General features: G+C 40.5%; 1 protein-coding gene across 1 annotated transcript; it reads left to right on the top strand.

The window, feature by feature from the left end:
- kcnj10a (potassium inwardly rectifying channel subfamily J member 10a) lies at positions 1 to 24,730 on the top strand. Its single transcript, XM_061710457.1, has 7 exons — positions 1 to 264; positions 452 to 565; positions 8,558 to 8,944; positions 10,301 to 10,512; positions 12,137 to 12,268; positions 14,120 to 14,297; positions 22,601 to 24,730. The coding sequence occupies exons 3-7, from the start codon at positions 8,566 to 8,568 to the stop codon at positions 23,008 to 23,010; spliced, it is 1,311 nt and encodes a 436-aa protein (XP_061566441.1). The 5' UTR covers positions 1 to 264; positions 452 to 565; positions 8,558 to 8,565; the 3' UTR covers positions 23,011 to 24,730.

Raw genomic sequence — 24,730 nt, 5'->3', positions numbered from 1 at the left:
CAACAGTGGCCGTCTGAACACTTTTGGGTTTATATAGAGGAGCGCGCTGGGGGGCCTTGGAGGAGTGGACATCACAAGCTTCTTTAACTTTTCTGTGTGGACACACGAGGTTTCGCTCTCTCTCTTTCTCTCCGTCTCTCTCTGCTTCACAAGCGAGAAGAAAAAGTGCAAGCTGCTCATCCGATTACATAATGATCCAGTAACAGTGAGCCGGAACCGGTGCTGCCAGTGCCAGTGTGCTGGGAGACACTGACTGACCGCTGGGTAAACCTCATCCAAGCCGAGCCTCTGAGGCTTTTTCTTCTTTTTCTCTGAGTTTTCCTTTTTTTTTAATGAACCTGACGTAAAAACAAACAATGTGATGTGAAACATGTCTGAGCTGTCAACAAATGCGACCCGCTCGAGAGCCTGACATTTTGCATCCTATTTTTCTTTCTTTTTTCCAAGACAGACAAAAACCCTCCATCCATCTTTTCACATGTTGGCTGGAAAGGGAAACTTATCAAATCTTTAAAATTTCTCGAGCTGTGGTCAAAGTCAACTTCTGTTACAAGTCAACACAAAGGTAAGAAACAAACATTAAAGAAAAACATATGTGTAATGCCTTTGTGATTTGATTAGTAAAACAGTGTGTGTGAAATCTATTTATTTTATACTCAATAGTTCATTTGAAGAGTTGTGATGCTGGAAAAGTCAACTTGTCTTTGAATACTTAAGATTTGTGCAGAAGAGTATAAGTAGAGTAATTAAAAGCAGGTGCTCAGTCTTGCTCCACCTGCTGAATTATATTAGTAGTATGAAATAATTAAAGTCTCATCCATCCTATCTGTCCTACCTGAGACAAAAGTAGCTGCAGCTTCAGTCAAACAGACCTCACTGAAGACAGAGCAGGTGTGAAGTGTTTTCACGCTACAATCTGCAGCTAAATCCACACAGGAAACATTCAATCAGGTCTTTTCACAGACCACTACAGCAGCAGTGGAGGAGTCAGATTTACAGTGGCTCGAGACGAGCTTTGGCTACTACAAACTTGGAACATCTCCTCTCTATTCATTGTTTCACGCCAGTGCTGTAACTCCTCCGACACTTACTGTAAATCTTGGCCGAGGAAGTGGAGGCAAACGCTTTAGGGAAGTATTTAGATTCAACTTGAGGTTTTTAGGCTGGATTGACAGACTGAGCCAAACGTCTGGTCGTGACGGTTGCTGGCTGCATTCACTTCCTCTTTCTCACGTCAAACCAAAATGCGTTTATGGGAAATGCAGAATATATATTGTAGAAGCAGACATGATTGAAGTGCACGGAATTTAAATAAGACAAGGTTACTAAGTCAAGAATCATGTTTCTACACCACAAGTTCTAATATACAAATTTAATTGAATTCATGTGAATTAAGAAAACAAAGAAAAAAATAAACCCATATTTGGCCTCAGTTTTTCCCTGCAGCCACCTCTCGAGAGCAATTTTTGCAACCTTGCAAGACTTCTGATTCTGATTACTCGACTTCTGATTACTCGAAAGAGTACATTTTTAGCTGCTACTAGATCCCCTTCCCCATGTCAAAATGAAACACCAGAGCTTGCATTTGATTTTGGAAAAGAGGAAGAAGGGAGGTGTAGCTGGTGTAGCCCATAAACTAGAGCAGGACTTAAAAAAAACCTTGTATTTTGGATCTTAGGTGCCACACACACACACACGCACACGCACACACGCACACGCACACGCACACGCACACGCACACACACACACACACAGAGACATGCATCTCATGCAGGAGCTTCAGGACATCAAACACACTACATCAGGGGGCCCAAAGTCGGTCCTCGAGGCCTGCAGTCCTGCATGTTTTAGATGTTTCCCAGCTTCAACACACCATGATACAAGTGACTGTGTCATTATCAGACTTGTGAAGACCTGAATGATGAGGTGATGATGACCTTTAATTAGGATCAGGTGTATTGATGTAAGACAACATCTAAAACATGTAGGACTGCAGCCCTGAAGATCACCGACTTTGGGCACCCCTGCTGCAGGACATTATATCGTTTTGTGACCACTTTCTCAACAGATGGCCCTTTTAGACCAATGGTAGACCTGGTCCTAGAGAGCCACAGTCCTGCAAGTTTTATATGTGTCCTTGCATCACCACACCTGATTCTAATAAACGATCATCACCAGCTTCTCATCCAGGTCTGCACAAGTCTGTTGATGACACAGTCCTTTGAATCAGAGCGCGATGAAGCAGAGAAACATCTAAAACATGCAGGACTGTGGCTCTAGGACCAGGGTTCCCTACCCCTGCTATAGACAGATTCATTTGATATTTGTTCTCTATGGTAAAATTGGAAATGCACACTAATAAGTGCTTGGAACGCAAGCTACATAAACTGTAATGATGTAAAAAGGTTTGTTTTGGTTGTTTTCTTTGCACCATGAAGCGTCAAATCAAAGGTGGAACCCTGTGATTCAATTTAAGTGAGCATTTTACTGCATAGGAAGAGAAAAACTACGTTTTTGCAGCAAGGAACCTTCAGTAAGACAAGACCAAGGAGGTCAGCCATCTCCTATCACAGGCTTGGACTGTACAGGTGCAGAGTTTTAAGAATTGAGCTGGATTTGGAGCTTCTTTTTCGGTGCATGAGGCAATGCAATGTAGCCCTAACATGGGTGCTACTATTACATTTAATCCTTGGAGAGTGAGGACATTTGAAAAAAAAAATTAAGGACACTAAGAGTAGCAGAGCTCTTATAAATGATGCACATGCTACAAAAAAGTATTATTTAGATTGACAGCACAGCATCACTAAGATGCTACCTCTGCAGATGTTCCAGCATTGCCAGACTGCAATAAAGTGGGTATTTTGATATCCACACCACAGCTACAGAAGACTTTCTTTAGGAATGAAGTTGTCTTCAGTAACTTTCTTCATAAAGAGTCGTTGTGACAACAGCAGCACATTTGTGCATTAGGTTTGCGGTTCTCTTGTCTTGAACTGGCTGACCAGATGCCATCTTGGCTCGGCGTTAGGACAGTCCTTTCAGTCCACTACAGAGGCTGCTGTGGTGTGGACAGCGGTCACAGCCATTCAAGTTGGGTTGCATGGAGTCTTTTCAGGGCAGTGCACCGGGTGTTAGGGTTTCTTTATGCCTGTGGTTGCTGGCCAGGGGTGCAGAGTGGGAAGGGATTACTCTCTCCCCTGGAATACTAATGGTAGATTTTTGTTGCAGATCTGTTTCCTCCACCTTCATACCCCTTCCTCTCTATCCTTCACCATCCATCTCTCTGCTTCCTCTTTAACTCCTTCTGTCACCCGATGCTCAGTTCTCTCACAATCCTCCTCTCAGAACCAATTATTCTGTCTGTTACCCCCCAACTCCCATCTCTGCCCCCTTGCAATGTCAAGCAGTGCGTGCTCGCACAGCGATCAAACACACTCGCAAACACTCACACACACTTCAGCGCTCGGCTCTCTTCTCCTTTCCCCGTATAACTTGCTCTCTCTCTTTCACTTACTCCCTCACCCAGTTGTATTTTTCAATGGTGGCTTTTGTCCCTTTCATCTCCTCGAAAACAAAGGATTCTTGTGCGTGCAGGACGGAGGGAAGACGAGGCCCGGAGAGTAGGAAGAAATCCCAACCTTGAGGGTAAAAAGTTATTTGAAAGAGTGACAATCCATCTACGTTGCTGTCAGCGAGAGAAAACATTGCCATGGATCCCCTTCCCATTCCCAATTTTAGCACTTGAGATCAGGGAAGAGTTGTGTGATGAATTACTTATAACACACCACAATATTATTTCACAAATGACAACATTTGTGTGGAGTTATAACTTATAACGTTCATTCTTATGCTATTAACGTCAGGGCTGTCACTAGATTTTTGGGGGCCCTGTGGCAGGTCCTTTTTTGGGCCCCCCTATTTTTCCAGACGGTCTGAAGGTATGCAGTAATCTGTTACACTTCAAGACAATATACATAGATTTGAGAATCTAAAGTTGACAGTCATGTTGAGCAAGAATGAATTATAAGAGAATCAAATGTGTAGTGGTGATGCAAAATCTCAAGAAAAAAAATTAATTCTTACTTTAAAAATAAATAAATCACAGAATATATGGCTTTATAAACTTGTACATTTGCATGAAAATCTTTTGAAATCATTAAAACGATGGCACATCTACAGGACATAATTCAAGTGCCGGGCAGCACGGTGGCTTGGTGTTAGCACTGTTGCCTCACAGCAAGAAGGTTCCTAGTTCGACTCCTGGGCATGTTCTCCCCGTGCTTGCGTGGGTTCCGGCTTCCTCCCACCGTCCAAAAACATGCATAGTAGGTTAATTAATTGTGAGTGTGAGTGTGTCTGGTTGTCTGTCTGTATATGTGGCCCTGCGATAGACGGTGACCTGTCCAGGGTGAACCTGCCTCTCACCTGTAATGAGCTGGGATAGGCTCCAGCAGACCCCCGTGACCCTGCAAAGGATAAAGCGGGTATAGAAAAAGGATGGATGGATGGATGGAATTCAAGTACCTCTATGTGATGTTTCTGCATGTTTATATTTAAGTGGCTTGTGGCTCCAATGACCCAATGGATCTGAATAGTCTGCATATAGTAAGAAACAACGATGCATGTGACCTTATGTTCATGACCTCATTACACACTAGCATTCATCTACAGTTTCACAGTATGTGTGTAGAACAACTGTTTTATCATTTAGAAGCCATCTTTTCTTCCCACATACATTGTAAATAATGTACAACTTTTCTGGACTTTATTTACCGATTTGAAACTATTCAGTTGTTCTCATTCTGCATTTTCTATGGATCAAAATTGTCAAAAGATCTCATTAAGAGTAAACAACCTAAGTCATTATTGTCCACAAAAATAGGGAATTTACAGTGATCCCTTTGCATTTTTACATGATGGTAGTATTTCTTTGTGAAGAATGAATGAAGCAAGACCTGAATGGATTTTTTTCTCTTTTACTCTCATCTCTCACAGGTTTATTCACTCACAGGTCTTATTTGCTTCCAGTTGATTAGCATTTCTAAATTGACCATTGGTCCTAATGTGTGTATTTATAGCTATTTTCTTGCCCTTGTGTTGTTCACCACGGGTTCACCAATGGTGTTCACCACCTCTCACCCACTGACAGTTAGGACTTACCCAACCCACCCACCTCCACTCCTGTTCATTCTTACCTTACTGAACATTGTTACCAGCCACATAAACATGGAAATCCATAAAAAAGGATTATGAATCCTAAACTACAAACACATCTGGATCATAACTGTATCGGGGGTGGATTTGTTTTCACATTTTTGTCACAGGAAAGACAAAGTTTAGTACTTTAAAATCTTTCCAACTTTTTTGCTCATCTATACTGCATGATAACCATCCGTCAAATGCCCTAAAATATCTAAGTACCAAATAACAGCTGCTCAAATTCTCTGGAGCATCCTTTATGAAATGTAAGGCTGTTATTCAGTCCCACAATTCCTTTAAAACAAAGCTTGCTTATTTTTATACAGTTTCACCAACTGTGATTAATGTAAATACACTCATCAGCTACTCTATCAAGTACACCTGATATATCTAATAAAACTGTGAGTGTGTGTATGTTCAGTATACAAACAACAGTGTATTATGCTTTTTTTCTCTTTTCTTTGAAGAGCAGTTTTCGAGCATCTGTAGTTTGCTCATTGACAAAGCCCTGTCACATCTTAGGTCAAGTGTGGTCACATTATTAACACACACTTTTTTTCGTCGTTGCAGATTTATCCATGTTTGTGTAACCTCATTATGTTTTCAAAAAACAGTCACGGAAAAGCGTTCAGTGTGAGTCTTCATCTTCTTCCTCTGACATCATTTTTTGACAGTTTGACATCAACCCCACAGCGGATGAACTCTAAACACTAAGAGACTGTTGTCAAGTTGCCCACAGTTAGAGATGGACAGCTTATGTGTTAGTTGTTGGTTGAATTTCATGACCACAATAATAATAATAATAATAATAAGAAGGAAAATATGAATAAGAATAATAAGAATATCAAACTAGAATAATACCAGCCATATTCTTTTATCTTTTAAATAAATAACACATTTACCATATGCAAGCAGTGGATGCTGTGAGTTGTTTGTATGGTTTTGTCTTTGCAAAAAAAACATTCATTTAAAGAAAGAAATGGTACAATCCAGCTTTTTCATTCTTCTACAGATCTATAAGTCAAATACACAAGTGTGTGTTTCATGTGTGTGTGTGTAGGCAGGGTTAGTTGTTGGTTCAGAGTTCAGATGGAGATGGCCAAACATGTGCCTGCTCAAGGCCACGCCTCCCTCCCCCCTTCTCACCCTCCACATCTTAGTATTCATAGCACAGACCTCAACACAGATCTCTATTCATCCACTCAGTGTGAGCTCCAGCATGGAGGGAGGCGAGACAAGGGTCAGAAAGGACAGGAAAGGACAGAGCGTATCAGATCACCCCCGTTCTTAGGCTTTTGTTCATATTGCGCTGTTTTTGGTTTTGTTATATTTGTTCTGGAAAGCAGAGGCAGCTTGAGACAAAAGGGCTGTTTAGTAAACAGTGAATGAGAGCAAGAATGAAGAAAAGATAAAGACGGAAGTGGAGAAAGAGACATCGCAGCCCAGATGAGGGGAAGACTGTAAAGAGCGCGACCGATACAGAGACTACAAGTGTGGTGGCACCCAGAGGTTGGGGAACGTCATGACTACTCCATCACTGTGAATCACCACCTCTGCATCAAGTGTCCAAACAAACATTCATCTTTGATCCGGGTGCAGAGTAACTGAAATACGATGGGTATTCATCTTCAACATTATTTAGATACATAAGACTTTACCCAGGACTAAGAGATTTCACATATACATTTTCATTCATTTCACTTGAATTCATTAAGAACACTACTGATGATGGGTAACGGCATGTTATGAGATGTGACGTTTAGTTGCCATTCTACATTATCACAAGTCTGTTGATCTTGGTTGCGTTTGGCATTGTGCCATTATTTCACATCAAATCATTAAAACCATTTCATTAGTGATTTTTCCTTGCGCATAAAGACACTATTAAGTTCAAACGGGAGCAGATCATCATCAAACACAGGCTTGAATTTGATATTTTTACTGCAGCTGCATGCTGCAGTATTATAGTTTTGCTGTAATCTTTGCAAGGATTTTCTTTATGAAACACTTATTAACATAGAAAGTCACAATGAGGAAGGAGAAATGTAGTAAAGCTTTAAAAATTGGTGCATTATTAAAAAAACTTAAAAATCATGAAGATCAAACAGAAAATCAGGCAAAAATGAAAGGGAAGAAGAAAACAAGTGCATAATATATACATATTTGTCTATTCATCCACTAATATACACATAAACCAGGAACAACATTCTTCTGTGCCAATAATAAAAAATAGCACACAAAATAAGAGGCTATAGCTTAAATAAAGAAAAACAAACAACAAACAAACTTGAGACTAACATGACATGACCATATATCTACATTTTAAGTTTATTTTTTACTCCTCAGTAACTGACAATTTGTGACAAACTAATACACAATGTGCTGAATCTGCTCAGATAGCAGACAAATTTAGGACTCATCTTGGCAACTTTGGGCACTTGTTGCTTAATTATAGCAACGGCTTGTGTTTTATGTGCCATATGTCATCATGAGCTGAGCCTAACCTGGGTGATGGAAAGCTGAATCAGCCACATGTGACTCAAGTGTAATCACCCTCCTTCACGTAGGTCACTTTAAGTGCTGTGAGTTCAGGCGTGGCCCATAGGACCAATGAAAATGCAGATTTGAGCATATGATTCTGAGTTGAACAGAAAGCCTGCCATGCATCAGTGGAACATTGAAAACTACAACCTATTTTCTGGTATCTGGGTGTAAGAATCTTTTACTACAACAAATTCATTTGCTTTTCATTGGTACGTCTTTTTTTGAAACCACTATTAGACCAAACAGTTAGGTTTTCTTCTCCCAAAGTCAAGTGACGCCATATTCAAAAAGATTAAATGGCATAATGGAATAGGTTGGTGATTCGAGCATGAAGACTACTTTGCTTTTCATTAAAAAAGGATGAGTAGCATTTATTCGTCTGAAATCAGCAGTTTTGCACATCCAACACGTGAATGAGTCGTCACATGTCATGCTTTTATTTTGAAAGAGCAGCTGTTTTTTTTTCGACTTTTACTTTGTCAAGGTCAGCAGCTTTTGGACAAAAGAGAAAAGGAATTTAAATGGACCACCCTGGACATCATTGTCAAGCTGAAATATTTGCTTTTAATCCCCTTCTTTTTGTGCTGCTGCTTTCCTTGTCATCATCCTTTCCTCCCAAATGTTCCACTCTGTCGTTTTTCCCATTCATGAGGTTACCCCATTCTCTCTCTCCGTTCGGCTTTTTCACACCTCCTGAATCTTTTGATTTGAAAGCCTGCTATTCATCTTATATTTCTGACCAAGAACATATGCTCTTTTCTCTCACCATCTTTCATGTTTTTGTATTTACTCAAATTCTGATGCCTCCTTGCAGCACTGGCCATGACCTCAGCCACTCCCCCGTCATCTGAAGGCTCCTCCCCCCAGAAAGTCTGCCACTCCCAGACGCAGACTGACATCACCAAACCCCTGCTGACCTCCCCGGGGGGTATTGGAGATGCCAGCGCAGGGGGAACTGGACCCGGAGGAGTCAGCGCTCTACGGAGGAGGCGCAGGGTCCTTTCCAAAGATGGACGAAGCAACATACGCATCGAACATGTCAGTGGCAGAGGGGCACTCTACCTCCGTGACCTCTGGACAACTTTCCTAGACATGCAGTGGCGCTACAAGTTCTTCCTCTTCTCTGCTACCTTTGCTGGGACCTGGTTCCTGTTCGGAGTACTCTGGTACCTGGTGGCCCTGATACATGGAGACCTGATTGGTAAGGAGAAAAAGGACAGGTTGGTGAAAATGTATGGTGTTGAAACAAGAGAAGAAAAAACAAACAGACGCATGAAACATGGCCTGATCTTCATTTGAGCCCAAATTGTCTGGAAACGGTAACAATAAAGCGGACCACTGAGATTCTCCATTAGAAACGTTCTGAAACATGCACAACAAAAATAAAACAATCATTTGATTCATATCATATCACTGTGATATATCTTTTTGGATTCGTTTTCAGGCCATGGTATTTGCAAGTTACAGAGCATCAATGCCCGAGTAAGCAACGGTCAAGCAAACTGTTACACTCGCTCTGCCATGCTTCACAGTTGGGGAGAGGCTTTGTGGGTGGGGACTACTTTTACTCAAAATAATATTCCCCAAAACTTTTTTCCAAAAAGTTATATTTTGTCTTGTTTGTGTATGGAACATTATCCTGGAGGACATGTAACATTCCAAGTGTTTTTCTAAGAGTGGGCACGGTGAAATAGTGAAAAACATTAAAGTAAATCCGAGAAATATTTCAAAGCATTTAGTTGTTGCCTTTGTTTTTTTTTTTTTTTCTTCGTTTTTTTCGTCTTTCATGATTACTCTTGGTTTAATCTTTTCTAGACTTGAATTTATTCAAGTTTTCTCTTCTATATTTATTAGTAATTTCTATCACCATGCAACTTCTGAAGAACAAATTTGCCCCAGGGCTACATGTTTTTTCAAGTAGATGAGTGACAGCTCACTTATTCAATAAAAACATGAAAATACCACATTTTCTGAGTAATGAGCAGAAACCAGGGTAATCTCACACAGTTCTTCAAATTTGATTTGCAGACTGACTGATCTACTACTTCAGACAAAAAATATTTTAACAGCTGGACTGGTGTGCACAAAACCTTTTATTTTTATACCTATATTTTGAATTTAAATTGTAATAAATTTATCTGTGACAGCATTTAAAATAAAGAGATAGAATAATCAAATGTAAGCAAATAGAAAGTTGAATAATTTATTTTAAAAAGACTGATCCTTCTTTATCAGTGATTATATATATTTACTACGATTAGTTAAATGGGATGAATTATTATTTGCCAAATACCTTTTCTATCCAAAGATCTGTTTCATGACTGACAAACATAATCATTCAAGTCACTGTCCTGATTGATGACCTCTTGTTTTCTGAGAAAAAGAGCCCATTGAAATGCGAATTAGTAAACTATGAAGAAAAGGAACTCAGAGCACAGTCGGGCCTTTAAGAAAACCAGTGAGAATGACCTGACGGAGCACAGAGAAAGGGAACAAAATGTTCCTTGGTGATTTGTTTGGACCAAATGCATCGTCTGTTCTTCCTCTCTTCCGCCAGAGTTCGACCCCCCCTCTAACCATACACCATGTGTAATGGAGGTGAAGACCCTGACAGGGGCCTTCCTCTTCTCTCTGGAGTCCCAGACCACAATCGGATATGGTTTCCGCTGCATCACGGAGGAGTGTCCTGTAGCAATAGTCCTACTCATCGTTCAGCTGGTCATCACCATGGTGATGGAGATCTTTATCACCGGCACTTTCCTTGCTAAGGTAGTTTTTTTCCCCCCTAAATTATTTGTGAAAAATGTAAAACCCATTAACCATTAAAGATGTTGATGTGCCACTGGGGAGTGCTGCTTTTGTGAAACTTGTACTGTACTATGTTCTATGTAAATAAAATATACCACCTGCTCACGTCATAGCTTTTGATTTCTTGTGAATCAAAATACTGTCTGCTTCTTCTTTTAGCTGCTTTTCTGTTACTAAAATACTTAAAACCAATTTTAATGCTTATGACTTTTTTTAATCCAGATTTACAATTTGGATCCACACGTTGTTTGTTTTTTTACCTTAAAGATTGTGTTGGTTGGTAAACTATGGGCAGTCAACCTTTTACAGAACCAGCAATTGATACATTTACTGTTATCAGTGTTGATAGAAATCATTTTCTGTGTGTCTATCAATTACTTTTATAGATCCACTCTTATTTGTCATATTCAGTCTGGGTCTGTCTCACTTGGAGGGTCCCAACACCTATGTTAGGATGCTATTTGTTGATTTTATATTGCTTACGACTAGACACCACACTCTGCTCCTGGATCCAGTTTTCTGACTGTTAGACCTCAGAGTGCAAGAGTAGGAGAGGTGGCATCATCCACACTCACACATCAGGGTTGCGTCTTCAGCCCGGCATTCATCACCCTTTTCACACAGGACTGCAACCCCATCCATGCCTCGGACACAATCGTAAAGTTTGCTGATGACACCACCACTGGGAGGAGGACCAGCACCTGGTCAGCTGGTGCTCTGAAGTGACCTGTTGATGAATACCACCAAAACAAAAGAGGACACTGTGGACTTCAGGAAAGCCATGCAAATGATCGCCCCACCTCTACATACAGTAAATGGAAAGGGTCAGCAACATCAGGTTCCTGGGTCTCCACATCACCAGTGATCTCACATGGACCACTGACACCTCCCACTAGGCGAAGAAGGCTCAGCAGAGACTTTTCTTTTTCTGCGGAGGTTGAGAAAGGCAAAGCTCCCCTCGCATCTTCTCATCAACTTCTACAGGAGTACGATTAAGGGCATTTTGTGCTACTGCAACACAGTCTGGTTTTCCAGAACCGCTCTGTCTATGCTAGTCGGCTGAGGAAAAAGGCCAGCAGCATCGCCAGAGATCCCACTCATCCAGGACACAGACTGTTGATACTGTCATCTCATCTGTGCAATAACAAACTTACCTTAGCACTATACCTTCGCTATTTGCAATGTCCTGCAACATTTGAACACTTAATCATTTTTTATATTGTATTTTTTTATACTTTTCTCTTAAGAGTATTTTTTTAATCTATTTTTATTCTCCATTTTATTTGCATAGCTGCTGATTGTCGTGTTCTTCCACAGAAATGTTGTTGTACTTATGCATAATGATAAGTTTCATATCTCTTCCTTGTGAGTTCTTTTGCATCAAGTTCTTCTAATTTCACTTCCCCTCATATCTCCCCTCTCTTATTTTTAGCATGATCACATCTTAGTATGAGCCATGCTATCTTGAACAAAAAAAAGTAAATTTAAACCCTTGTAAATGATTGAGGGAGGTTATGAAAGGTGTTTACAGTTTTTACTAACAGGAATTGCCCTTAATCTCTGATTTCTTCTCCTCCTACCGCAGGTAGCTCGTCCCAAGAAGAGAGGTGAGACAGTGAAATTCAGTCAACACGCTGTTGTGTCAAATTACGAGGGACGGCCCTGTCTCATGATCCGAGTGGCCAACATGCGCAAAAGCCTATTATTAGGATGCCAGGTAATACCCGTTTGCATCATTTTTGTTCTTTACCAGCTCAGATCCTTATAATGAGCATCTTGCCTCACAACAGCAGCTAATTGAATATGTCTAGAGCTGACAGGAGGACAACCATCCAAGTGGTTGTGGAGGCATCCACCTGTTTTTCCAGGAGTAGATCAGGCTAAGTCATGTTAAACAAACGGAGGAATCAAACATCACAATCCTCAGAGCACTGCTTGCTGGTTGCTTGTTCTAGATGACAGTTGACATGGCAAAGTCCTGAAAGGTGCTACTTGTTTTTAAAGTAAGGCAATACTGCTTTAAAGTTTTGTCCAGATGGATGACACATGTTGGGTACTGAAACTGGATTCTGACTATGTAGCTTCAGCCAAAATATGATTCAGTCTTTCCACCTGATTCTTCACCTATCTTCCGCTGGGGGTGGGGAGCAGCATTTTGGAGTTTGGTGGTGGTGTTTGGGTGGGTGAGTTAAGCTCTTCAACTGAGGTGCAGAGGTGTGGGTTGGAGGTTGTGAGAGTACCATATCTGGGGGCAGGTGAAGAGAATTTTCCTGAGCTGCACCAAACAAAAGCATGTTGACGTCATTGAGTTTGGCAAAGCTTTTGTCTGTTTGGTCCGAAATGTTCTAAACGTGTGTGACATCTGTAATCCCTGAGCACACATCCTTCATGTTGCTTTGCTAGAGCTTGCTCACCAGCTTCTTCCTGTACACCTCCTCACTCTTTTTTAGCTTGACTTCAAGTTGTTTCTGCAGAAACATTAGTAACTCCTTGTCTTCCTCCCTGAAGGCTCTTTTTTTCTTGTTCACTAGCTCTTTCAAGTCACAAGAGCTTGTTATTGTGGAAGAACTTCAAGTGCCGCTGGGAACATGTTTTTCACATAAAAATTAATGTACTCTACCAAGTAACACACTTGGTCATCGCACTGATGTCATCATCATGTGGCTCACAGAGTGCATCCCAAATTGTGGATTCAAAGCAATCCTGCAGAGTTGACCACTCCTCACAGTTCCTTTGAGAAGAAAAGATATCTGACAGCATAAGTGGAGATGAGATGTGACATATCATGTTCTCTTTTTTGTAAATGAGAAAGGGCAGATTAGCTGTATGCATCTACATTTATGTATTATTTTAATAATATAAATACTATGCATTATTCTCTTTTATGTTGTAGCAGACAAACTGTTGGATGGTAGAATATAACAGAGAGATATGCTTGGTTGAAATCCTCTGGAACTGCCATGAAAGCATCAGGTTGATGTGATTTTTGAGCTGATTACAAATGAGCTGAAGCCATCATGGAAAATGTCAGAAAAAGGTTGATAAAATGAGGAGAACTTTGTGACTGAAAGTTCAGGATCCAAGACAGAGGATCCTACACATTAACAAGCCCAGAGCAGTCCTCGCTCCTTTGCTTTTGCTGATCTGTCTGCAGTCGCTGCACTATGTTTGCTGATATTCTCTGGGTAAATCGGACATCGGAGTCAGGAATTTGTTCTTGCAGTCATGTCTCACGGAAATACATGACATTACTTCCATAATAATCCAACGGCATTGATGTCAGTGTTCTAAACTTGTCCATTTGTTTTCCTGTGATCTCACATTCCTTGGCTTCACAGAGGAAGTAGCCAGGTCAGCAGTTTCCATTCACTTTGCAAAAAACTAGCATGCTTACTCATCATAAAAGATGTTTGATGGTGACAAAAGTGTCAACAGAAATCACATACGTTTTTTTTTACAATACTGTAATGTAAGTAATGTCCTTTCAAGAAGATGTTGTGGTCACTGCATTCGCCAACCTCTTGGCTACTTTCACTGACTACATCCCCTGATACATCTTGCCTCCTAGGTGACAGGGAAGTTGCTGCAGACATCGCTGACAAAAGAGGGCGAGACGGTGCGGCTGGATCAGCGCAACGTGCCTTTTCAAGTGGACACATCGAGCGACAGTCCCTTCCTCATCATCCCTCTGACCTTCTACCACATCATTGATGACAACAGCCCCCTCCACGCCTGGGCCGCTAAAGGTAGATCACTTCTCTCATGAAGTTTTATAAAACCAAGATTTTATGAAAGAAAGATACAACATGGTGAGACTACAGTATGTGGAAGTTTAGGTTATAACTATTTATTTGAAATGCATATAATAAGTGTCAGACATCATGCAATTACAAAAAATTGCAACGCTTTCAATAAATTTGACACTAATTTAATATTTTTACTCAACTTACATTGTTGTATGTCCTTTAAAAAAAGTGTAGGTGCACAGAGTATGTGTGTGTGTGTGTGTGTAGGTGTGTTGGTATGTACAGTCATGTGCTGGGTGCTTGCTGTCCACACTGGAGTTTGTTTGGCACTGGAGGAGAGGGTTTTTCTGGCTGGAATGTGTGTGAGAGAGATTGCCCGAGACACCCCTCGTTAGAGCACAATACTGTTGTGCAACAAAAGGGGTGCTTGTTTAGTTATTAAAAAGTTATTAATAATTGTCTGACAACAGTTAATAATAACGTAACTAAATTATCAAAATTAATAAATCAAAACGGGGAATCACCTAAATGTCAGGAATTAATAACTAAACAGCACAATCAGTCTCAAAATAACTGTTATTCTATGCGTGCCAGCCTGTCACCAGGGGTGGTGCTGTAGAGTAACAGAGAAGGAAGGAGTCAGCGGACAGGCACCCAGCAAATGTTACAAGTGTGTGTAAAATTACCACGGACGACTTCTCTTATTAGGGCCCGAGCACCTTCAGTGCGAAGGCCCTATTGTATCTGTAGGAATTTTTTTTTTTCTTTCTTTTTTCTTCTGACGAAAGGAGGGCCTTTTTGCCCCCCTAAACGTGCCCAAAAAGTCACCAAATTTTGCATGCAAGTCAGGCCTGGCGAAAAATTTGATATTTAATGGTTTGCATTAATGGACGTGCCAAAATGGCTCAACAGCGCCCCCCGGAAAACTTTGTGCCTCAAGCCCCAGAATGCGGTATGTCGTACACGCACGAAAATCGGTACACACCTGTATCATGGCGCAACTGAAAGAAAAGTCTCTTGGCGTCATGCCCGAAACCGAACAGGAAGTCGGCCATTTTGAATTAGTTGTGTCATTTTGGCGAAATTTATGCCATTCCTTCGAAAGTTAATTCAGCCCGAACCGTAACGTGCACCCAAGTGTGTTATACATCAAAATGTGCGTCTCCATCCTGCGACTACACGCATTACTTTTCTCTTTCAAAAGCGTTACCGTGGCGACGCTAGACGCCAAAAAGCGCGGCCACCCTTCATCTGGTTGGTTCAGACAGAAAACACTTTGCGCCTCAAGCCCCATAATACGGTTTGACGTACATGAACGAAAATCGGTACACACCTGTATCATGTCGCAACTAAAAGAAAAGTCTCTTGGCGCCATGGCCGAAACCGAACAGGAAGTCGGCCATTTTGAACATTCTGAATTAATTGCGTAATTTTGGAGCAATATATGCCATTCCTTCGAGAGTTAATTCAGCCCGAACCGTATCGTGAACCCAGATGTGTTATACATCAAAATGTGCGTCTCCATCCTGCGACTACACGCATTACTTTTCTCTTTCAAAAGTGTTACCGTGGCGACGCTAGACGCCAACAAGCGGACCCCCCCTTCATCTGATTGGTCCATATTTGATAGTTCCCCAAAAGGCACCAAATTTGGCATGGAAGCCAGGCCTGGCGATAAATTTGATATTTCATGGTTTACATTAATGGGCGTGGCAAAATGGCTCAACAGCGCCCCCTAGAAAGCTTTGTGCCTCAAGCCCCACAATACGGTTTGACGTACATGCACGAAAATCGCTACACACCTGTATCATGTCACAACTAAAAGAAAAGTCTCTTGGCGCCATGGCCGAAACCGAACAGGAAGTCGGCCATTTTGAATAAATTGTGTCATTTTGGCGAAATTTATGCCATTCCTTCGGCAGTTAATTCAGCCCGAACCGTAACGTGCACCCAAGTGTGTTATACATCAAAATGTGCGTCTACATCCTGCGACACCACGCATTACTTTTCTCTTTCAAAAGTGTTACCGTGGCGACGCTAGACGCCAAAAGGTGTGTCCCCCCTTCATGTGATTGGTCCATTTTGATAGTTCTCCAAAAGTCACCAAATTTTGCATGCAAGCCAGACTTGGCGATAAATTTGATATTTCATGGTTTGCATTAATGGGCATGGCCTAACGGCTCAACAGCGCCCCCTAGAATACTTTTATCTGCCATAACTTTTGAATGGTTTGACATAGGAAGTCGTGGGTGGTGTCATGGGACTCTGTAATGAGTCCTTAAGCTTCGTTGGCCTTAATTAGCCCCGCCCTTTCTTCTGATTGGTTGTCCCGATTTTCTGCTATAACATTGGAATGGTTTGACATAGGGAGTCCTGGGTGGGGTCATCAGATTCTTTATGGAGTCCTTGACCTTCATTGGCCTTAATTAGCCCCGCCCCTTCTTCTGATTGGTTGTCCCTTTTTTCTGCTATAACTTTTGAATGGTTTGACATAGGAAGTCGTGGGTGGTGTCATGGGACTCTGTAATGAGTCCTTAAGCTTCGTTGGCCTTAATTAGCCCCGCCCCTTCTTCTGATTGGTTGTCCCTTTTTTCTGCTATAACTTTTGAATGGTTTGATATAGGAAGTCGTGGGTGGTCTCGTTTCTGATATGCTTATGGGGGGCGGTGGCCGTGAGTGCGAGGGCCCGTTCATCGCTGCTTGCAGCTTTAATTATTATATTATATTAGTATAAAAAAGATGGTGAAACAACACTTGGAATAAAGTTCTGATATATAAACTACACATAGGCAAACTACTAAGTAAACATGAAACAGAAACGTCAGTCTTTTTTTTTTTTTTTTTACCTTGTCTGCACACATATTAATGATTGATACCATGAAGGTAGAAACCAAAGGTATATATATGTGCATTATTACTATATTTAATATATATACATATATATACGCATACATATGCATACACATACATAAATATACACATACAAACCCTACAAACATCAGTCTTTATACATGAGTGTGTGTGACAAGATGGCTCTTCACCCGCATGTGAATTGTAGGTATGGCAGACGAATGGTGGACGAGCTTTCGTCACACCCAGTGAGAGTAAAGGAAATCCTAGGCCTTATGGAGAAGATAGAAGTGTGCATATGTGTGGGGTTTAGTAGGAAAGAATGAGTAAAAGAAACAAAGAGAGTAAAACGCAAAACACTGGAATAACTTTTCATTATCAGAAAACAAACTGTTGTTTCACATAATGTGAAGCAAACTTCACATGCGCGCTCTGGTTGGTCAACTGGGAAATGAGGAAAAGCATCGTTTTCTGTTGTGAGAGAACGTGTCAATGAGATCCAGCAACGTGGATGCAACAATAGACAAACTATAAAATAAACAAATACACTTCAGCAGCTATAATGAATACACACAGTCGTGGCAGGATTGGCGGTCCGGCTCACAACGTGTGTGACACAGGAAAACAAAACTAGTTCAATACATTCACTACCTCTGCCCAGACACAGAAACAGCCTCCTACGTGGATCGCTTTGTAAGCGATGGAAGTGATGGTTTTGTTCTTGGCAGACCAGCGTTCCTTTCGGTTTGGTGAACTGCTGGATAATTATGCTCTGCCGGTGGTCCTGGCGAGGAGTGTCTCTCTCTCTCTCGCTCTCCTCATCTCCATGTGGATGAGGAGATGTAGTATCGGCACCGCAGCTGGGTTTCCTTCGGCTCCGGGTCGGTCTGAAGGATTTCACATTGTGAACAGCTCCGTCATTCGGCTCGTTCCGGCTCAGAACGTTTGCGGCCAGACAGGCGGTTATTGGCAACCAGATGCTTCTTCAGGCACGGTGATTAGGGTTGCCACCCGTCCCGTAAAATACGGAATTGTCCTTTATTTGAGAAAAAAATGTTGCTTCCCGTATCGAACTAATACGGGACACGATTTGTACCGTATTTTCATTAACTTTTACACCATATTCTAGTTGAATTATTGAAATAAATTAACTTTTACACCATATTCTAGTTGAATTATTGAAATAAATTTACTTTTACACCATATTCTAGTTGAATTATTGAAATAAGTTAACTTTTACACCATATTCTAGTTGAATTATTGAAATAAGTTAACTTTTACACCATATTCTAGTTGAATTATTGAAATAAATTAACTTTTACACCATATTCTAGTTGAATTATTGAAATAAATTAACTTTTACACCATATTCTTCACCTGTAGGCTATATTATACATCTGGGCTGATGTGGACATACATAGCATAGGAGGATATTTCAGTTGCTAGTATGGTTGGCAGTCATGCTAGTTCAATGCTATTAAAGCACTTTAAACTTTAAATCAAAGCATTTAGTTTTTTCATATAAAATAAACACATTTTTATTCAGTTTAGAAGTTTTGGGGCTTTTTTTTTGGCTCCTACGCTGCTGAAATCAGGGCGTCCCTTATTTCTATTTCTGAAAGGTGGCAACCCTAACGTTGATGGAAGAGGCAGGCCTTTAGCCGGTAGCTCGTCACGCTAAAGTAGGAGCTGTGGCCTTCACGGCACACAGGCTCAGGAGAGAAGACGTCCGTGTTGGAGTCGTTGTGAATGAAGAGTGTTTGTCAAATAGTGAGAGACATAGAGATAGAGGGGGGGGGGGGGGGTGGTGTTTTGAGGTCCATGCCGAATGAGAGGCTTTTTTCCTTATCACCTAAGTATCATAAATGGAGCAAAGCCTGTTGGGTTTTTGAGTCATTATGAAGGTTTCTTTGTTTCAAACCATGTGGTCAGGCCTTACAGTTGATGTTAAGGCTTTCTTTGTTCAACACATGGCTGTGACCCAACAATACTGTACAGTCTGAGCTGCTGACACGAAGCCTGCACAGATTCTCTTACAGCAGCTCCGACCTCTCATCGCTGCAAGCTATATCAGTGCAGAGGAGCTCATATTTACAATCCTCTGAACAGTTCCTGCAGGCTGCATTTTTCTGTTTCTTTTCTTGGCAACATTTGACATTCAGTCTTCATTTCTTGTTATTTCCACTATAAATTGCAAAAACAATTTTTGCGTGCTGTCTTTCCTTTTTATGACACTATATTTATATGCACAATCAGTCTTTCCAGCTGTTTGAAGAGTGTTCATAATCCTTATTCCCTGTTATTGTTAGAATTGACTTTGATTTGTTGCTGCAAATTATCAATTTATTTGTTACACACCACACCGACTTTAATCTTGCACGTGTTGCTTTATTCTTGTGTACGTGCTTTAGAGACGTGTATCATCTTACCTGAAATCTGATAAAACCTGTGACATTAATGATGAAAATACTCTTAGACCCCTTTTAGTCAAACAGCTGAAGCTGCTGGTAAATGTGTCTGTTAGCATGTATGGCTCAAAACCGGGACTATCATTTATGGTAAATCTTTAAAGCGTGTTGAACCTGAAACACGGCAGAGGCGTGTGATACCGGATGCTGCGGTAAGACAAACGATCACATTGTTGTAGCTCAGTGTATCATTGACACATAAGAGCACCAGAATGCACCTGAGAAGTAGATTTGGAAAATTAGATGGCAGGAGACTGGGACGACAACAAAATGAAGGAAATGCTGGCTGCTTGTGCCAAGGGTGAACTTTCTTTGGAAATTATTGACACTCCATGAGGATATGATCATATATGATACATTTATTGAAATGCTCCACTTCAGAAGTGTTTGAAGCAGAAATCCCTCTAAACATTGATTTAAAAAAATGAGTGACGTTGAATTTCATGACAATGATCATCATTTCTGAGAGCTGGACATACCGTATTTTGATATATGGGAGCAGGTGACAAAATCAATCAGCTGGCTTTGACTGAAAACAAACAAACAAACAAAAAAGGCTCAAGGTTTTGAATGCTGTTTAGTATAAATAAGTCTTAATGATGCCTGGTGTTAATTTAATGTATTTGTACCTATGAGGAACATTATTAAACACTGCAGATTTACGGTATGTCTAAAGTCATCTGTCTTATTTTATACTTAGTAATTATAAAATGTCTCTATGTCAAAGCTAGAGTTGTGAATTTACTTCTCACTTAAAGTCATATTACTGACAGACTGGCTTATTGCTCTGACAAATAATGCTGCTTGTTGAAACGTCCTCCTTTGGCCTGATAATCAGTGCAGGTGTAGGCCTGCAGCTTAACTTTCTCTCCACTAAAACAATATGATTTTCTACTCAAAAAAGAGGCAAGAGGCATTGATGGAAAACAAACAAAATCACTCTCATGCCAGTCTTGTCACAGTCTTGTCATGTCTGCTTGAGGAAGGCAAGCAAGCACATCTCTTGAATAAGGACTGGTAACAGTTCACCTTTGATTTCATATTCAAAATTGCACTGATATAGTTGTTCGTCTAAGAATGACAAGGATGTTTTAATGAGTACACTAGCTTGCTTAAATACCTGCTGTATATGCAGTGATACAATAGATTGTCCAACATTTGAGAAGTTAGCAGTCTCAACCACTCCACATGCTACCGTAACCTAGGCAAGGCACCAAAACCTAGGTTGAGCTTAATAGCTCGTAAAAACTATTCGGTGCTGTATGATTACTGATGAGGGTTATTCATCTGCATGGACAAACATGATGTGTAAATACTTTCAGCGCTGTAATCCTGCACAGGATTACATGGGAATAGATAAAAGATGGATGGATAATTGTCCCTCATGCACTCACTTGGGACAGTGAGCACAGTGCATGGACACATTCATTAAAAATACTCATGACTGAGCAGGAATTTCAACTTTAAAGCTTTAGAAACCCCTGCAAACATCAAGCAAAATGAGCTTCAGCAGGGAGCCCCACTCTCAGAGCAATTACTTTGGTTTCCTGTGCAGTAGTCTGTGAGTCTTTTCAGCATTTTGTGATTGTGGCTCAACTTTGAGTCATTCCTTCTTAATGCCAGGACACCATGGATACAGTACATAGGAGTTTTCAAACCACTGAGCACATTCCTTTTATGTGATCAACAGGTTGTGAAAAATGTGTGTGCAGTGTGAATAATGCTGTTCAGACCTCAATCTAAGTTTTTATTTCCTGTAGAGAACAGCAATAACGACATTCTACAATGACTGATAATGTAAAAAGTGTTACCTGATTTCAAAAAGATGTGGTTAAAAAGTCAAGTACGGCTTGTCAAAAGGAAAGCGTAGCTCACAGCTGCATGTACAGATAAGCAAGAGTGATAGGAGCTCATGTTGAAGCTGAGGAGGTACGATATTTCCGCTTGAGCTGATGTAGGCATGATCAGTGTTAGCTGTAGCGGCAGAGCGAAACACAAAAGCATCAAAGGCCTGAAGATCTAAACTGAGTTTAACCGCAATGCATTTTGTAATTAACAAAACATTTTACAAAATGGTACACACACTGCATGTGTGTACCACACAGTGTTTCACACTGCATGGTAAGTCATGGAGCCTTGAAAGTCCCCAAACTTTATGAATTACCTGTGTTTCATGTTGTTAGTGAGTAATGTGGAAAAGTGTGTAAATGCAGATGCACCACCCACAACAAGCAAGTAAAGAAACTCCCTCAGCCATGTTTGAGCTGCAGTGCGTACAAACTTGGGAAACCTGCTGTTTCCACTTGGTGGGAGTGATATTGGGTCTGGGTGAGGGTAAGTGTTGTTTGGACAGATGAGTGTCTGCATACTGACTGAGGCCTGTTGATGCAGGTGTCAAGCTGCTTGCTTGACTGCATTTGTATGTAAGCATGCCATTTGGGGATTGTGGGTTGATGACAGTCAAATATTTTTTCTATTTTAGACGTGCTTGTTATGTCGTTTCTACACAGGTCTGATTAGAACAGATCTAACAAACGCATGCTTTGAGTATGTCTGGAGTATATTTTCAATACCTGATCCAGACAAGTATTATGGGTGTCAATCTGTCAGTTGGTAGTTGTTATGTTGTATACATTTTAGGAATGTTTGTTTGTAATTTGAATGCACATGCTGTTTTTGCCTTCCTTTACCAAAATACATGGTTTTCTTTTAGTAAATGAGTTTCTCTCTAAGCTTTGAACTGACCCAGACTGGTTGATCATTCAAGTTGCACCATATTGTTTTTTGGATAGCCAAACTGACCCCAAGTGGTCCAAAATACAGGTTTCAATCCTGTTTTCTGAAGTGATTTATCAGTCTTTTCCCATTTAATATATTATAAATAAACATGCATAAAGATGCATGGGTTAATGATTTATTTTTGTTTTATTTTAAGGACTGAAGAATTCGAAAATCTATTTCTAATTTCACTTTTCCGTTCTCCAGGTGGTGGTTGTACCGACCCTGAACTGGCTGATTTTGAGCTGCTGGTGATCATGAGCGCCACGGTTGAGCCGACCTCTGCCACCTGCCAGGTCCGAACATCCTACCTTCCAGATGAAATCCTCTGGGGATATGAGTTCCCCCCCGTCGTCTCCGTCTCCCCCTCAGGAAAATACGTGGCGGATTTTGCGTTCTTTGACAAAGTGGCCCAAACCAAAATGCCACCCCTTTTTAAGCAGGCCCTGCCACCAAACGCACAATCACAAGTGTCCAATTATCAGAGTGGCATAGAAGATAGAAAGAACCAGGAAAAGATCCGCCTGGAAGAGACCTATCGGGGGAGGGAGCGAGGGCAAGAAAAGGGACGCATTAAAGATAAAAGCCCTCTGAGTGTCTGCATTAGCAATGTGTGAACGAACACAGAGCCAGGAAGAGATGCCTTCTGTGGCCTGGAAAGATGTTGCAAAACTGAAATAAGACAGAGACGAAAGAAGAAACAGTCGAACATCGGAAGCCACATTCTCACCTCTCAACCACGCCTAAACTCTTATGATAAAAGGACCAAAATAAAAACAGGAAATACGACACCTGGTTGACAGTCATCCAATCATCTAACCACTGAAACTTTCAAACAATGTACTAACGGGTATCTGCAACCAGCGTTAAAGGAGGTACGTTACAAACCTGCCAGGTACGGCACAATTTCAAGGCATACATTGAGAAATTAAATAGATTTTTTTTTTTTTCTTGGACTTGATTTACTGGATTACACTTCAACACTGGAAAACCTTACTATTATGAGTCATGTCTTTCTATAATATATATGTCTTTAAATATCCTTTTCTTGGTAAAAAAAATTAAAAAAAAATGAATAACTAGTAGTGCATATGCAGTAAAAAGATGGATCAAGACTAAGAACATTACATTTTTGAAGGTTCGACATGAGTATCAAGAAATCCCAGTACTGTCTTCGTGTTCATAATGGAAGGTCTGGTTTGCACGATTTAGTGACATCTAGTGGTGAAGTTTCAGATTGCAATCAACTGAAAGCACCTCACACTTTCCAAGTTTGTATGGAACAGAGTAAAGGCCTGCTCTGGAGCCAGTGTTCGCCATATCACCTATTACCACACTGTAACAACATGGCATTACTATAAAGCAGTGTTTGAGAGACACCCGTAGCATCTTTGGAGTCTTTGTATTAATTAAAACATTGTTATGACTTTTTTTTATCCCCATTAGATCTCTTAAATATTACACACTGGAACTTGGTTGGAAAAAATATATATAAAAAGAAATCCTGAAACCAATTAAAAGGATTTTCAAAGGAATGTACCCTATTTTAGTAATTTCTATCAACCATATAGCTCAAAATATACTCTTTGATATACATTCTGTGCCTTGTCTATTGTGGAAAAAATGTTTTTTTTTATTACTACTAAAAGCACTTTAACTTGAGGGAAAATGGGGCATTTCACATGCAAAGAATAACTTGACTAATACCTGTACTTAAAACAATGCACTGTATTAAAGTGATTCAATCATGCAGTTATGTTTAAGGTTTGCATGTGTGTGTACACTCGCAAATGCTTCACGGGTGACTGTGATAATGATCTTTGCATGTATTTTTAATAACCGTTTTGTGAACGAGCCCAAATGTTATGCACAGTACGTTTTATTGTACTTCTGTACAGTTTGTGTAAATATCTTTCCTGCAGTTTTCATTTCAGGATGCACTGACATTTGATGAGCAGCTCCAACTTGTTAATATACCATAGTCATGCCTTGAGTGCATGATATTATTTCTGTAAAGTTTGTCCCTCTACTGCTGTAGTTTTTCATACAGTGTTTGTGTCAGAATGCCCTTTCCTTTAATTACACATAATGCCAGCAATATGAACATTAAACATTCAAGTGTAGAGGGACAACCGAGAAAAAATGATTTCAATAAAATTACGCAATTCTTCCCCTGTAAATAACGTTTCTTATTACATGAATGTTCTTGACTGTATGATGAACAAAGAATGCAAAAGAAAACTGGAAACAGAAAGAATGAAAAAAAAACTAAAGCGTTTTGCTCTAACTGCTTATGTACCTTCTAAGTGCCTCTTTTAATAAATGTTTTATCTGCAA

Source organism: Cololabis saira, chromosome 20 (assembly GCF_033807715.1).
Source record: "Cololabis saira isolate AMF1-May2022 chromosome 20, fColSai1.1, whole genome shotgun sequence".
NCBI lineage: Eukaryota > Metazoa > Chordata > Actinopteri > Beloniformes > Belonidae > Cololabis > Cololabis saira.
The sequence above is the reverse complement of the archived record's forward strand: the minus strand, read 5'-3'. Positions and strand labels throughout refer to the sequence as shown.

Bases quoted from the DNA above. Each gene is read 5' to 3' on its own strand.
- kcnj10a (XM_061710457.1), top strand. From the start codon at position 8,566: ATGACCTCAGCCACTCCCCCGTCATCTGAAGGCTCCTCCCCCCAGAAA. The intron at 10,513-12,136 runs GTAGTTTTTTTC...CTCCTACCGCAG, and splicing joins CCGGCACTTTCCTTGCTAAG to GTAGCTCGTCCCAAGAAGAG. The intron at 14,298-22,600 runs GTAGATCACTTC...TCCGTTCTCCAG, and splicing joins CCACGCCTGGGCCGCTAAAG to GTGGTGGTTGTACCGACCCT.